This window comes from Corythoichthys intestinalis, chromosome 2 (assembly GCF_030265065.1).
Source record: "Corythoichthys intestinalis isolate RoL2023-P3 chromosome 2, ASM3026506v1, whole genome shotgun sequence".
Lineage (NCBI taxonomy): Eukaryota > Metazoa > Chordata > Actinopteri > Syngnathiformes > Syngnathidae > Corythoichthys > Corythoichthys intestinalis.
This window is the reverse complement of record NC_080396.1, coordinates 59,490,438-59,507,746: the sequence shown is the minus strand read 5'-3', so window position 1 is coordinate 59,507,746 and position 17,309 is coordinate 59,490,438. Positions and strand designations below refer to the sequence as shown.

The window sequence follows — 17,309 nt, the reverse complement described above, 5'->3', positions numbered from 1 at the left end:
GAATCGAGTGGCCACACGAAGCGGTGACCCAGTCGACCAAAAACTGCCAACTTTTTATCACTTTATGTCGTATTTTTGGTTGGTGCACTTCATCATTTATTGTGTACATATGTTTGCTGTGAGTCTGTGACTTATTTACGTGTCACACTTCAAGTATATGAAGAATAAAGCACAGATTTGGTGTCAAAAGAGTTGTTTTGATCTTTAATTTTCAATAACAGACAGTTCACACACGATACATCATCACTGATTGAGAGTGCCTCGGTGCTTTTTATGATAACGTTAAAATCAAGGCTCCCAACGCAGTTTGGGAAGTTCCATAGACGCCAGAAATCTGCTATGGCTTCCCACTGGCTGGTTGTAGGACACGGCAAACAAATCTGGCTGGAGGGCTTTGCAGACCTTGAACACAGTGCTCGACGCCAGTTTGAAGCTAGCCGCCACAGCTAGCTCTCTCCACCCGAGTCTAAAACTCTCTGTGCGGCATCAAAAGTCGGCCAGACTGCCTCGAAACACTCTTCTGCGTCGCCTGCCCCTCAACATTTGTATGTCCAATATTTATTCAGTGTTGATGAGCAGAATATTTACTTTCAAGAGTTCCATCTTGCATTGTTTATTTTTTCTCCGACTAGCGGAAGTCAACAAGCATGCCCCAAAACCGTACAAACATAACGCCACACCCCTCTAGTGGCTTGGCGGTGAAATACAGAGCAACGCGTTCCCTCACCGCAGAACTATCGAATGTCGAATGACGCGGTAGTCGCTGCGCCGTCACCGCAACGCGGGAGTATAACTCAGGCTTAACCCTACTCTGGCACCCCCACCCCACTTGACATCCCAAAAATGTGCGTAGTAGGTTGAGTAGACACTTTTAAATTGTGTGTAACCTAGACAGATTTGGTATGCCTGTTTGTCTATTTAAGCCTTGTGACTGGCTGCCAATCAGAGCAGTATGTACCCTGCCTCCTGCCCACAGTTAGCAGGGTGAGGATCCCGCACCCCCCGTGACCTTTGTGAGGACAAGTGGTACAGAAAATGGATGGTTGGATGTTTGTTGACGTGTGTATAAGCCAGCACTGTAGCACTCCGGTGAAAGTACCAGATGTGTTGGAGCCAGATCGGCTCGGGGACCTAGGCTGCTGAGCACATCACACACGCAATATACAGTAGGCTATGTATGTGATCGGGACATCCCTAGTTACAAGCTACTGTTTAAAAGTATCAGGTGGGATTAAATGAAATAGAAAATAATGACCACGAGATTGATTTATTTTTATTCATAATTGCATGTCTGTTGGTGCTAGGCCACTGTATATATGCTCAATAGGCTGCTGCGTTGGAGGCTATCACGGCGATAAGATTAAGAACGACATTATAAACAGCCTCTCCATCATTCACCACGATGCCTGCCTTCGTTATTAGTTTGGTAAGAGAGATTCACTTTTAAAATCAGACGTTTTGTTTTAAATGAAAAACACTGCTCGGGGCCTGCGGTTTACTGCGACATGAATTCGAATAGGCAAATAATGACGTTGTCAAGTGCACTTGCTGCACACTGTCCCCGGAACAAGGATGTAAGCTAAAGGTAAAGCTAGCTACTAAAGAGCCCAGCTCGAACAACACCTGACCATAAAAGCAATGTAAAAAGTAAACCGCCAAATCATTGAGCTTGGTGGTGCCTGTATGTCCTCTCTGGCCATTGAATTCAGCGACACAAAGCCGCCGATTGTTATGAATGTAGATAGATGGCCGAAAGCCTAAAGCGACCAGGCTCCCTGCGAATAGACGTGTCATTTAAACAAGCCTTACCCATGCCTGTGTTTGCTGTTGTTTCTCTTTGGTCGCCTGACTGGTTGCAGGGGGATATTGTCGGTCATTCCGCCGGAGCGAAGTCGCGGCGGGTCGCAGCTTGGCTTGGGGCTTAGGGAGGTTCTGGGCGGAGGCTGCCTGACTCTCACTTCGCACTCAGCCGTTGACAGCGAGCCGAGTGGGACACACTTGGGGAGAGAAGAGGGTGGTGGTGGTGGTGGTGGTGGGGGGGGTGGGGGGGGGTATATCCTTTTTTTGGTTAGATTATATCCGGAGCTGGAACTTTATTCTGAATCTTTAACCCCCATATACTGTAGATGAACATCTCTTTGAACGTCATTGGCAGAAGTACCTATTAGAATGATTTTTTTTTTTCTTTTGCTGGGGACGGGACATTAAAAAGACCAAACAGATTGGGCGAACAGGGGTCATGGCTAAATTTCTCACGAATATGAACCTAATTAATTGATAGGGTAAATAATCAATATAAAATAAATCTTGATTTATACTAACTTTCATATGTACCTTGTTGCAGATACACCGTTTGATTCAAACCGTTGTTTTCAAAAACCAATAAAGAAACATTTTGAAAACGTCCTGAATAAATGTCTGGATTTTATTAGCAAATTTAAAGACCCATATTTTAAACATAACTTAAATTATATTAACATACACAAAGAATACAAAGTTGTTAATAATAAACTCATTTATATTTCCATTCTTTGTGTAAGTGTGTGTGCTCTCCATGGGGCAGCTTTGAATCTCATGACACTTTGTGTAATGACAATAAAGGTGGTCTATTCTATTCTATTCTATTCTATTCTATTCTATTCTATTCTATTCTATTCTATTCTATTCTAACCTAACCTAACCTAACCTAACCTAACCTAACCTAACCTAACCTAACCTAACCTAACCTATCCCCCAAGAGAGACTACTCTCACCTATCCAGGAATGCAAAAAAACCCAAACATTTGTCTTAAGACCACTCAACATTATCTCTCTAAATAAAATTAAATACATCTGAAAAAAACTTCTTAGTCAGGGAATAACAAAAATAAATATAAATGCAACCTTCAATCAGTAAAAACACTACTGCTTTTATCTACAAGCACATTCAAACTCAACAAAAAAATGAAAGCCCCCTTTGGGCTGCTTTAAGACCACATAAATAAAATAAAGAATAAAATTGGGGAGAAGGGAGTAAGCCTCAGTTCACTATATTTCTCGCAGTTTAATTAACGTTAACAGTAGAGAACACGTACAGGAGGACACTTCTCGCTAAGCAGCATCCTACTCGAGTTTAGCAGGTTAGCAAATTCACAGATGTTAATGTTATGCTAACTCTGATGCAAGTTGGATTTTCAGTAGCAAAATTTGTGGTGTGTTTCCCACCTGCACAACAATGACGTCTTTTTACATTACTCACAATGGCTGGTGCTGGCCAAAAAACCCCCCTCTAATATCACTACTTTTCGGAGGATGCGGAATGTTGTTGACAAGTTGTATAAGTCATTAGGCAATCCAACGTGCTTTTCAGGGTAAAATATGGACTGGGACATTCAGCAAGTGAAAATGGGTAAATGTAAGTCGGAACATAATGAAAATAATTGACTTAATTATGGTAGTGTCATTTATATCCTTACAGCATATGGGAAGACAATCTAAATTACTTATATAACTTCACTTATTATATAATACAAATTGGGTTGCTTAAAAATTGGTGGGGACAATCTGAGCATCCAAGAAAGTTGGTAGTGTTATGTCCCTACCGTCCCTATGCATACCTACACCATTGGCGATGAGTATGACCAGGGCCCACCGAGCATGGTGCCCGCTGCTTTTACTGTGTTATTGCTACATTGAGGCACTAAACGCAACATGTCCGAACTGTATTAGCGAGTTTGATGTCAGCTGTGATATGTATGCCTGCCTAAACACAGCATTAGATTTCCGCCCTTCCCCTTGCCCACCTGGGCCTCCTTTATGCTCTCAAGCACAAGTATGGCCACAACACCATCAACCCCCCCCCCCCCCCCCAGGGGGCCGCCATGGCAGAAGGTAACTATTTAAATCATCAACTTCATCCCTTCATTTATGGCATCAACCCTTGAGCTTCACATTAACACCATTACAAGCATACTTTCACACTGCATGTCAGTTGCGACTTCATTAAATGACCTAGGCTTAATCATATGCGGATTAAAAAAAAAAAAGTATATACATTTGTTTGTCTCTAAAGTATAACAGATCCGTTTGAATGCTACCCCTAGGGCTACGTCAACAAGTAAAACACATCACCTCTGACTTAAGAAGTGTCCAAACTATGACCGGCTGCCAACTGTAGCCCACTGCCCAGGTTTTACTGGCCCGCCGCAAATTATGAAAATACAGTATCAGTGAATATTTTCTTTGTTCTGCAATGTTTGTTTTACTGTGCAACTATATATCCAATTTCCTTATACCTCAGACTATTTTATCGCTTGAAAGCCTTGAAAGTGTGTGTGTTCCTTATGAGACTGATCTGGCCCCCATAGTATAGAAATCAAATCCAGTTCAACTCAGAAGGCTGGCATTGGTTTGTCATGTTTCACAGCCATTGGCAGTCAATGAATTAATGCATAAAAATCTAAATATTTTAAAATCTTTTTTTTTTTTAACCCTTGTGTTACGTCGACGTGTCAAACTTACCCATTATAAATTTGAACACATCTTTTAAAGTAAAAATGCTATCTGTGCTGTTTTTTCATTTGGATGTTTACTCACGGAGGTCAAATTGACCTTATTTTTTCCTATTTTAAATAGTTTAATTTTTATTAATGAAAAGTTTTAACACATATTTTACAGTGAAATTATTAGTGGGGTTATTTTATATTAAGATATTTGGTGTTAGAGGTCAAATTGACCCATCTTTTTGCCTCTTAACCTATACCACTACGGCAACTTCTATTTATAAATGTAATTGCAATATATGAAAAAAAGTGAAGATTTTATTTTTCAAAACCAGCAAATACAGTTGAAGGGAACATTTGGGATCAAAAAAACAATGTACGATGTAAACAAGCCACACCGGCTCAACATTGAATTGTAGAGACATCATCGAAAGCATTTTTGACATCGTTTTCTGACAAAAAAGGCACAACTTGGCAAATGCATAATAGATACGGAATGTACAGCAGGGGCCTTCAAAGGTACTCTGGGCATTCTGACTTGTGTAAAGTGTCCCGTTATACATTCATTGGAGTTCAACACAGCAGATTGAGAATGGAAAATAAAACATCTGGGCTCACGAATGTATGGGGAGGGAGTATTCATTTGAAGGAGGGAGGGATGGAGACCTAAAATCTAACTGAGGTAGAATTTACCCCCATAACTCAAGCCTTGTCTATTATAAATAAATTAAGAATGCTACAAATTGAAGACCATTAAATCTGAGCAGTATAAACCCTCTTAGACACAATTGTAAATTTGTCCTTTGTCTCAGAGAGATGCCATTATGCAAGGAGACTGAGATGCAACAACACGTGTAACCATATAAACCTCAAATAAAGTGCAGGCTTGACAATATTCTGCATTTGGAGCTCAGCCAACTAAATATGACACTGCTTTACAAGTGAAAACAAACAGCAGACAGAGTTCTGGATGTAAATCTGATACACAACCAATGCTACATGGTACAAATAATTCCACCAGAGCCTTTATAATAACCCTCTGGTGCACTGAAAGACAACAGTGACACAAACAATTCAAGTTAGGCACTTGGCAAGTAGAACCATTCATTAATCCTTTTCAATACTTAGATCTTCAAAATTCATATGTATGCAACAGGCAGGACACTTCAAATACTACACTACGAAAACGTACAATGTCAAAATTGATGGCACACAATCAGAGGGAAAGTAGTCATTGTGGAACAATACGGTTAACTACGCCAACATTCTGAGCGCTGAGACACGGACCTTAAAAGTCAAGCATTACAGTCCAAATCCTTCAAAAAGGTATAAAAAGGAGACAGTTGGAATTACAGCTGCATTTCAAGTAAAGTTATACATTCAAACTTTTGGATAGACAGCATGTTAAGTGTCACAGAAAAAAACATACCCGTATATATATTTATATAAAATAAAATACAACTACAGTAGTCAACTAAAAAGCAACACTATAGAATCAGCTGAATGTGTGACATGACAAGATTACAGGGGAAATACCCATGTTTAATGATTGTACCTCATTTGCGAGAAGACATTCAGGATTTAGAGTTCAAGTGATGGCCCAATGATTAATTGACTGCAATTTTCCCCTCCTCCATGAAATGTGGGAACTGGGATTTTGGTACACTGTCAGAGCTATTTTTTTCAATTTCGACCATAGAGGAAGGCAAGCCAGAGTGGGATGCGTCCATCTTCATGTGGCCTCCAGTAGATCCAATCAACGGGGCGCCGCCAGCAGGGCTCCCAGGGAGGGGGATGCCTCCCCCCTGGATGACAGAGATCTCATTCGTCTTCATGGTCAGGCCACCACTATAGGCGGTGGTGTACTGGTTCCACATAGATGGGTCAAAGTTCATAGGTGGAGCAGCAAGTTCTTTGGGGGTTTGCATCATTTCTGGTAACATCTTCGGCTCAGAGTTCATTGCCATAAGAGCCATGGGATTATCCAAGGATAGACGCTGACCACGTCTTGAGGAGTTGTTCCACATATGGGTACCAATATGTACCTAAATGGAAAATAAATGTATAAATGCATCTATATGTAAGTATTGGAGAACAGTTTCATTGACTATTTAGTTTTCAGTCAGAATTCACTCAAAACCCACATCTTAATGACAATTTTGTATCTTTATTGTAATAGTATATGTTTGTCAAGTAGAAATACAAAGTTGTCAGTGGAGAGTGGCATTTAGCATTGAAAAGTCAGCAGTAATAATACTTGCAGTATGCAAAAACATACCTTTAGATTTCCCTTGGTTGTGAATGCCCTGCCACAGATGTTACAGGCAAAAGGCTTCTCCCCAGTGTGAGTGCGCTCGTGAATCTGTAAGGCGCTGGCAGAAGAGAAATTCTTTCCGCAGACATTACAAACATGCTGTTTGGAAGACCGACGCGGTGCCGTGGGGACTTGCAGATGTACGGGTCCGCCCGGGGGCATTTGAGAGGTGAACAGACTGTGGGTGCCCATTGGGTTCTCTTGAGGGATCTTCAACTCCAGGCCAGCCAGACTAGAAGGGATCCTCATGAAAGACATGTTGCTTGGAGCTGTTGACACAAAAAGGAAATTAGATGCGATCAAAACAACTCCAACACCCCCAAGATTGGCTAACTCACCGTATTCCACAGGTGTGAATGGCACAGCAGGCTCTTCTTTGATGGCTTTTGGAGTAAAGCTGCTCGAAGCTGTCAGGTCAAGGGCCCCACTTGATTCTATTCCATCTTGAGTCAATCCATCAAGGTCTGTTTTGGATCCCATCAGAGGAAACTCTTCGACAGCACACTCTGGAGACTTGAGACTACTTGTATTGTTCACAGGAGAAGTGGAATGAAATGACATGGCAGAGTCAGAAGCACCTGGACTGCAGCCGTTCTGATATTCCTGCTCTCTGGAGGCAGATGGGGATTCTTTGGGTATTCCCTCACACTCTGACGGAGTGCTACTCTGTCGTTTTAGTGCAAGAGCAGAGGTGAGATTCTTCAAAACATCAAGGCTAGAAAACATTGATGGGCCAGCATGCTCCTGTTCATCTGTGGCAGATGGGAGAGAATCAGAGTTCTCGTTCGGCTTTTGAGAATTCACTTCGGGTTCTCGATCTTCTATGTTTGCTTCAAAACCATTAAGGTCAACAGACTTCTCCGCCGGTGGCGAAGACTCCATTGACTCGCCCGCCTCAAAGTGACTTTCAGCCACTGGAGTGTTAGGGATTTGCCCGCCCATGTGCATGCGAATGTGCTGCTGCAGAACCACAGCATTGGTGAATTTCTTTTGACAGATGGGACAAGAGTGCTGCATTTTAAGAGGCGTGTTGGCCCTGTGTACCCCATAATGGGCCTTCAGATTGCCTTTGGTAGAAAAAGCGCGACCGCAGATCTTACATTTGTATGGCCTCTCCCCGGTGTGTGTGCGGTAATGCATCTTCAACGAGCTCTGGCAGCTAAGAATTCTGTGGCAGATGACGCACTCATTGGGGTCGTTTGTCTTTTTTTCCAAGCCGTCCACCATCTGCTGAAGCTTTGCAGTTCCAGAGCTTTGCTCTCCAGACATGCCATTACCATTCATGTGATGCAGTGTTCCCAGGAGCTCTTTAGCATCCCTCTGGGTCGGATCCATACTGGTCTCTTGACCAAAGGCATTTGAGGAAATAGATGGGGAGCTATCGCTCGTTGATGGCGAGGGTCTTTGGGAAAACTGGTCGCCACCAAAGCCGTCAAATGTCTTGAATCCAGAGACTGATGAAGAATGGAACCCCGGAGCAGGATGACTAAGTATTGATTTAATTTCGTTTGACTCTTCAATGGGCACAGACATGCCAAAGGGTATACCGCTGCTGGTGGGAATACTGTCAAGGTGTTCAGGCACAGGATGAGGGTTCATGGTGATGTTGGGGTACTTGTCTTTGTGCCTTTGGAAATGCACTTTGAGGTTTCCTTTGGTCGTGAAGCGGTTACCGCAGATGTTGCATTTGAAGGGCCTCTCACCAGTGTGTGAGCGCAGATGAATCTGGAGAGCACTATCATTGCCGAAGGTCTTGCCACAGTATTTGCACTTGTGCTTGTATAGCGAGTCTCCATTCTTTGACTCTACTGGAAGACTCAGCAACTTTCCCTTTATTTTTTTCGATTCAGTCCCTGCTTGGATACCGCTGAAGGTGCCCGGGAAACCTACAATGCCCGGTGACTCTGGTAGTAGTGTTGGTAAACGGCCGGTGATATCCGGAATGCCCTTCAAAACATCCATTTTAGAGCTCATTGCACTCAGTCCTGCAGGCACAGTGTTTGGGATGCCAGTGGGTAGCGATGGTTTACCTTGCTTTACCGCCTCCATTGATAGGTTCTGACTACCAGACCTTTTTCCAATCAAGGCTGCTGCAGCAGACAGCTGCTGGGAGAGATGGGCGCCAAGGGCTTTCAGGGGGTCCATTGATGCCGCCATTGATGATCGTAGACCCTGTGGAGTCATCATTGCCACTTGGATTCTTATCTGTTCTGTAATCTGTATTTGCTGGAGCTGCTGTTGCTGGAGGCACACCAACTGTTCCAAGATCATGGGGATGACCTGTAGGGCGTCTGGCGACTGTAGAGTGGTTGCATTTGAAGAAGTCTGGGAGGCAGAAATTCGAGTGTCAGTAGTCATTGCTTCAAAAGTGTTTGGATCCTGCGTCTCAGGGGAATGTTGGAAGTGTGTCTCAGAACTGGCAGACATATCCTCTTGGTCCTCTTTTTGGATGTTAGACTCATCCTCAGTTCTTTCCATCTGGTCGGCATTCGCAGCAGATAGTGAATGGATGCTTGACCGACTATCATCATGGTCACTGGCTCCGCCTTCAGGAGAGCCTTGCGAATATTCCTCTGGGACCTCACTGCAGTCACCATCTCTCATGATGAGCACTTTCTGGCTTTTGATGCAGCTATTTTCATGCTCAAGAAATTCGGCTTCATCGAAGAATTCGGCACAGCACTTGTTGCAGATCCGGGTCTGGTCCATTCTGAACCTCTTTACTTCCGCATTTGCCTCCTGCTCTGCATCATCTCGAAGAATGCCTTGGTGGAAGAAAATAGCAAAGATTGATTTTAAATTGGTTACTTTGAAACATACAGACAGAAGCCTTCAAAGAATGTATTTTTTCCACCCACAAACAAAGGGATCCTATACTAATATATTGAACCAGGTTGTAAATATAATGATAACAAAGTGTCAAATATTATTGTTTAAAAAAAAAATTAAAAAAAACACACATGAGTAGCCATTATACCGATTGGACACAGTAAATAAATAAATGCGTGGCCAATATCTACTTGCATGAGATACTGAGTAACTTGGAAATAACCTTTCGTCCGTAAAGCCAGCAGAGGGCAACAAACTACATACAACATGAATCAGAACAAAGCGCATGATCATGATTGAGCGTTGCTGTTTAAAATATATCCTAAATCTATTTTAAGAAATCTATCCATCTATTTAGCTTATTTAAAAAAAAAAAAAAAAAAAAAAAAAAAAACATTGAACAATTAAAATGGAGTGTGGTGGCTCAAAACTTTTGCTTCTGGCTGACCAAATTAAAAAAAACTGATTGGCATTGAATTTATCCATCCAGTCATTCCCTTCATCAGGACTGGCCATCTTGACTTGGGTTGCGGGTGTGATGGAGCCTATTCCGGATGACTTAAATCGAGAGGCGGAATGTGCATTTTTAACTTGTCTCCATTTCACAACAACTGGGTGAATTGTTAAATGCAAATGCTTTGAGTTTGGGGAGAAAGAGGTCGGGCCACCTGTTTGCATTTGCCCAAAGAAACTGCTAGACTTGATAATTGCTCAGCAGGAGGTACTGGAACGGTGTCACACTGTTGCATTACAATACTTATCTGAGGGGAAAACTGCGAACATAAGCGCACAAAACGACGCAAGAGCTAACCTCATCCCCATGGCTAAAATCGAGCAGGCGGAAGACCACCAGTCAGCCAGAAACTCTATAGTCCTTCGATATTTTGCTTGTCTAAAAGACCGTACTTAGACTGAACTCAATAAAGCTTTTGCAAGTTTTTTCATTCATAAAAAGAGGGTGAGCGCTCCACTATTAGAGGTAGGGGGAGGGAGAGAGCGAGAGAAAGAGCGCCCCCCCCCTCCACTCCCACCCAACAGGCTCCACTAAAAGGGCCACTGCTCCATCCCCCACCTTCACATACGTACCAAAGGAAACAGTCATGCATTAAACTGGGGGATTTATTGCCTATGAGTCAGTTTACTCAGAGTCCTATTTAACTTCATACAGTTCTTTTTGTTATTGCTGGGAAGTAGTTCCCTTTATATCAAAGTTAAATTATTTGCGCGCGAGCGTTTGCACATATAGAAAAAAGTGCAATTTTGAATCAAATTAGTTTGATTAAATACATTCATCAAGATAAAATGCGACTTAAGATTCACAAGCTCAGATTCGATACAAGACAGCCACATCGCCCTAACAAACTTTTTATTTGATAAAAGAGTCTTATATTACTGTATTATGGAGGACCCGGCTTGTAATGTTAAATTTCATGTCCGTCCAACTCTTTCCACCCCACCCAATTTTTGAAAAAACTCAACAGGTATTTGGAATGAAATAAGTTGAAGTGTCCTCAAAACACTTTCAATCGAAAGTTGCATCTTATTTAAATCCACACCTGAGTACACTCGAGTTTCGTTCAGCGTCCCAAACCCCTGACCAGGATCGTCACGCGGGTCAAAGTGCGCGAGCGGAAACATTAAAATAATTATTTCGTAGTCGAACTCACCATTTTGTGTGGACGCGGGTTCGTCCGAGTTGATGTGCTGCGGTTTGGCTTGCTTGCGCCTCGACATGCTGCAACCATCTGGGCCAAAAAGAGTTCCGCACAATTATCCTCCTCTTCTTCTACAAATTCTTTTGGGCTTAAAAAAATAGTCGCCCCCCACCACCGCTTTCCTACTCCTCAAGTAGAAATGCGCATGTCAACGTAATTATTATTATCAATAATGCATTGCGAGTTATCGCCGGGCTCCGACAGCTGATTGGCTCCAGTCCAAGAGCTCGCACATTATTCAAATGAGGAAACCCACTACCTCATCGATGAAGGGGGCGGGAAGAACTTTGCTAGTGGCCGGGCCCGCAGCACGGAGGCCGGCTCAATAACGCCCAGCTCATTGGCCAGCTCCTGCATCGTGGGAAATAAAAACGTACAGTACAGCAATCCAAATGTACTGTAACACCCCAAATCATTTTTCATACCTCAATGAAGCCCCCCTATCATGCACTTTAACCCTGTATAGAGCAAGTGACTATTGTTGGTAAAAATAAATAAATAAATAAAATTTAAAAAAGCAAGTATACTAGTATATACACACCAAGGGCGTAGGTTTGGTCTCAACAATGGTAGGGACTATATAACAGTATAACCTGCATGTACACTTTTTGCTGGGGACGGGACATTCATTATGATCAATGCAAAATAAATCGGTATTGATTTATACTTTCATGTGTATTGGTTCAGCCTACACGGTTCAATTCTAACCTTTGTTTTCCAAAAACTACTAAAGAAACATATCTAAAACTTCCAGAAAAAATGTCCGGATTTTAAGAGCAAATTTAAATTTCATTATTTGAACATAACTTAAATTATGTTAACATACAAAATAAATACAAGCGTGTTAATCATCTCCTAACGATCCAGGAATTGAAAAAATTAAAACTTTTTTTCAACATTTGTCTTAAGACCACTCACTCAACATTGTCTAAATAAAGAAATTCAATATAACTGAAAAACTTCTTAGTCAGGGAATAACAAAAAAATAAATAAAATAAAAATGGATCTGTCCTTCAGGTAAAGCACTACTGCTTTTGTCCACAAGTACAGCCAAACTGAACAAAAAATGAAAGCTCCTGTGGGCTGCTTTAAGACCACATAAATAAAATAAAATATATATTGGGGAGAAGAAGGTAGACCTCGGTTCACTACATTTCTCACAGTTAATTTAACGTCAACAGTAGAAAACATATACAGGAGGACGCTTCACTCTAAGCAGCTTCCTACTCGCGTTTTGCAGGTTAGCAAGTTCAAACAGTTTATTGTTATGCTAACTCTGATGCAGGTCAGACTTTCAGTAGCAAAATTTGTGGTGTGTTCCCCACCTCTACAACATTGATGTCTTTTTACATTTCTTACAGTGGCTACTACTGGCTGGGAAAAAAAACAACTTCTAATATCCCTGATATCTAATGTCTGTGTGGATGTGTTTGTTGGGGACGTCAAGTCATCAGCCAATCAAATAAGCGTTTAGGAGGGGAAAAAATGGACTGGCATATTCAGCAAGTGAAAAGAGGTACATGTAAGTCTGCACATAATAAAAATAATTCACTTAATTAAACATGGGGTCAATTACAACGATTAAAACATACGGGAAGACAATCTCAATGACATAAAGTCATTATAGAACGCAAATAAGGTTGCTTAAAAGTTGGTGGGGATGAATTCAGCATTCTGAAAAGTGTTTTGTCCCTACTGTCACTGTGCAAACCTACGCCCTTGATACACACAAACATATATATTTATATGAATAACTATTATTAATAATTTATTATTATTTATTATTAATAATTATTATTTTTTATAATGATACAACAATTTATAAATTAATCCAGTGCTTATTAAAAACTTAAAATAAAAATAAATAAAAACAAATACACGTTGGTTACAACCTGAAGTAAGACTCTAACCCAGGGGTGTCCAAACTTTTTGCATAGGGGCCCAGATTTGGTGTGGTAAAAATGTGGGGGGCCGACCTTGGCTGACATCCTTTACGTAGAACTATATATTTAAGCAAATTTTAGCAAGCCATTCTGTGTATCACATTTGCTTTATTATATTTTTAATCAATAATTTCAGCAATCTCGCAACTAGCCTCTGTGGCGTTCTCTCTTGACACTCGGGCTCTACCAAAATACTGCTGCTGTGAAATTAAACTGGCTTCAAGTTGCTTCAGTTTCTCGCTGCGTATCTTGTCGTACATGTCAGCGTGTCTTGTTTGGTCATATCGCCTCACATTGAACTCTTTAAAAACAGCGACTGTCTCTTTGCAAATGAGGCAGACAAAGTTGTTGCATATTTTAGTGATGAAATAGTCCAATTTCCACCTATCCTTGAAGCGTCAGCCGTCGCAGTCAACTTTCTTTTTTTTTTGTTGATTGTCGCCATTTTAGAAAATTGGAAGTAAAGGGTCACACGGGGTAATGTTGCTTAGAGTGCTGCTGCCTTTTAGTTGGTAAATGAGGAGCAGCATTTAGTGTGTAAGCTACTTCATATGCTGGTAGCAGTACTGCTGACCAATTTATTAAGTCTGTGTGCGGGCCAGACGCTATTGATTTTATGACGGAGGCTGGGGGCCGGATGAAATTTGGCGACAGGCCGCATTTGGCCCCCGGACCAGCCTTTGGACATGACCGCTCTAACCAAAATTTTTATTTTCATAGTATTTGACTCATTGCTGCCGTGTATTTTGACTGAGAGGGGCGAATGAATGTTCATTTCAGTCAAAATGGATAGGACATCATGCGCTGTCATTGGCAACCAATGAGTTAACTGACTGCCCTGTAGAGGTTGAAAAAAAAAAATCATATCATAATCATAATTTCTGCATAAAGGGGTAATTGATCTCATTTCTGGACAGCAATAGATATCCAATCCATCTTGACTGGTGTTTTTTTTTTCTTTTTAAATTTTTTAAATTAAATTTAATACTGACCGGTTACCATTAATGCCGTAGACATCCGATCCAGTTTCATTAGTAGGGTTCGCAGTCATCCTTTGCTGCCAGCCTCTCCCAGTTGAAATGGCCGGACATCTCGCGCTGTCAAAGACAGCCAATGAGTTAAATTTTTTTAGCAACATATAAAAATGAATAATCATTTCGTTAAAATCATGTCTATTTCATTGAATTACATCGTTTATAGGTAAGTGGTTAACTAGGAAAGTAGCAAAAATGCGCTGGTACCGATCAAGCCGATGAATCAACGCATCAATTTTTGCTAGGGCTTTTATAATTCTTATGACAACCAAATTTTCTAATTGAATGCTAAATATGTCTTAAAGCACTATAATGCCAAATATGCTTGGTCTGTTCTTTAATATTTCCAACCTAAAAAAGGCAATTATTTTTCGGGGGAATATTAACATAAAAATAATTAATAAGCTACAAAAAATCTGCATAATTTTAACATAAAATTGAGTAAAAATATTTCTGTGATGAAAACGGAAAGTTTAACAGATGTTTTGACATGTCCACGAGGTTTTTGTTTCTGCTTGTCAGGTTATCCTCATAGTTCTAGGACTGGGGTCAGCATCCTGTGGCTCTCGAGCCACATGCGGCTCTTAAGCCCTGCCATAGTGGCTCCCCGGAGCTTTTTCAAAAATTTTTGAAAATGGAAAACGATGGGGGAGGGAAATGTATTTTTTTTGTTTTAATATGGTTTCTGTAGGAGAACAAACATGACACGAACATTCAAATTCATGAATTTTGTAATGAAGTTAAATTTGAGGAGGCATCATACAACAGAGTTGTCACATGGTGCGTCATTCTCTATAGGATGCACTGCAGGGAAAATAAACATTTAATCATGAAGGTTCCTTATGTATTTGTAGCAAAATGAGTCATTTTGATAGTAGGCTAATAGAGATACTGTATATACAGAATTTGTCGTCTTCACTATAATGCTTATGTAAGCCTTTTAATTTTTTACGGCTCCAGATATATATATATTTATTTGGTCCAATATGGCTTTGTCAACATTTTTGGGTTGCCGACCCCTGTCCTAGGAGATTTAAAATGGCATTTTGGCTACTTTCATGAATTTTGTGTGATTCCTAAAGCTCAACAACGAGTAATATCAAGACCTAACAGATAACAAGAACACTAGTCAGTGGTATTAGCAATTCAACATAGACATGAAATACAACTTAATAGTATAAAATATATTGACAAACATTATTGTGCAAAAATCATGTTCATTACATTTATGATAGAATGGCATGGTAAAATTCCATTGCCCAATGTCTATTCAAACACACATGAAACTACACATTTTTTCTGTTTACTAGCAGTTTTGCCTCTACTGAGTATCATTGTGTAATATTAAACAAGATATGATTTAGCGCTCAAGCTCAAAAGTATCATATTTAATCGATTGTTATTCAGCCCTCCATATCACAAATGTGATATTTTCCCCTTAAAAACTTAATGCATACAATCAGATACATACATTGCACAGATAATCTAACACGAAAAAGTATTTTTAGCGACCAAATGTATCAAAAATGATGCAAATTTAAGAAAAAACAAAATAATGATATATTTCTATTTATTGTGAGGAACCAATAAAGTCTCCAAGTTCAAAGAATTTGGATTCTTTGTCAACTATTTAATGGTTTGGGATTTACAGGGTTAATAATTTACTAAACTAACAAGTATCACCATTCCATAAGCAGAAATACACAAATGCTGAAATTATGCTGCTGTTTCTCATTAACACACACACCTTGTGGGTGTAGAAATATACTCCCCCAATTAAATTTAAAAAAAAAAAAAAAAAAAAAACATTCCTAGAAACTTACCAGACAGCAATTGAAAGGAGGGGATTTCAGAATAGTTTTTTTTTATTTTTTATTTTTCTACTATTATCCTGCTCCAGCCTTACAAAACAATCACCCCATGGCGAAGTCAAATTACTTTTTTTTTTTTTTTTTTTTTTAAACTTGTAGATTTTTATTCTTTTTAAAACTCAAAAGTTGGTAAAAGAATATATTTGATAAATCAGCGACACACAAAATGGCAGTTGAAAACTCCCACACTTTTTCTTTACACTTGTTTAAAACACATATAATGCATTACAGAAGTCTTCGTAAACTTTTTCTTTACGTTCTTCCAGTCTGTCCATGCACACAGACAGGAATTTATTTTTGGCATACCAGTGACATTCCAAGCCGGGTCCAAACTCTGCAGCACAGACACTCGAGGGGTCAGCTGAGATCAAACATGTCGCGTGGGAACTTTGGGGAATGGCCATTGTTTTATCACCGGATGAAGAAGAGGAAAAAGCTTCCTTAAGACCTCAAAGCTCAATGTTCATACTGTATAGGTCGATGTATACCGTTAAACACCACACAGTGTTTAAATGGGAATGTACACTGTAAAAAAAAAGTTTGTGCTAAAGATTTTAAGTAAGCAAAGTCAAAATTTCAAGTTTTTGTCAGTAACATATTTAGAGTATCTGGCTAGGTTCATACCGCAGGTCTTAATGCACAATTCCGATTTTTGTCATATCTGTTTTTTTGGCGTGCCGCTTCAGACTGCCTTTGTCCATTAAGCCTGTTCAAGTATTACGCATGCGCACTAACTTACAGTCCGACATGCGCTGAGCAAACTGACCCGCATGCGTAGAAGCATCAGAACAAATGACTGCACATGTAGGCTCTACGTCATTCTAGGGTGATCATATTTTGATTTCCAAAAAGATGACACAATATAACACATTGAAAATCCCTAATTAGTCTTATATTAAAAGTTTTTATGGACTGATAGAACACGATGCACACTTATACTGGTCAGTTTTCCCTGACCCTCGGCCATGTAAGCAATATTGATATTTTGCTCATTTGGCGCACAGAAAGAAAACTGAGCGTTCTTAAGCTTATACTTTTTTTCCATTTTATTTTTGTCTTATGACTGTGGTCAAGTCGCTTGCCTAAAACCCGAGTTCAAACTAGGACCTAACGCTAATGCAC

General features: G+C 40.3%; 2 protein-coding genes across 2 annotated transcripts in view; both read right to left on the bottom strand.

The window, feature by feature from the left end:
* The window catches only part of LOC130910389 (probable phospholipid-transporting ATPase IIA), a 66,273-nt gene extending 64,246 nt beyond the window's left edge, over positions 1 to 2,027 (bottom strand). Inside the window, exon 1 of the mRNA XM_057827631.1 lies at positions 1,810 to 2,027. Coding sequence (XP_057683614.1) covers positions 1,810 to 1,877 — 68 coding nt within the window. The 5' untranslated portion in view covers positions 1,878 to 2,027. The remainder of the gene's footprint in view (positions 1 to 1,809) is intronic.
* A 2,791-nt stretch (positions 2,028 to 4,818) lies between these two features.
* On the bottom strand, positions 4,819 to 14,291 carry sall4 (spalt-like transcription factor 4). Its single transcript, XM_057830103.1, has 5 exons — positions 14,275 to 14,291; positions 11,292 to 11,369; positions 7,134 to 9,560; positions 6,760 to 7,064; positions 4,819 to 6,526 (listed from the first exon to the last, which is right to left on the bottom strand). Exons 1-5 carry the CDS (start codon positions 14,282 to 14,284, stop codon positions 6,089 to 6,091), a joined length of 3,258 nt encoding a protein of 1,085 aa, XP_057686086.1. The 5' UTR covers positions 14,285 to 14,291; the 3' UTR covers positions 4,819 to 6,088.
* Between the last annotated feature and the right edge of the window lie 3,018 nt (positions 14,292 to 17,309).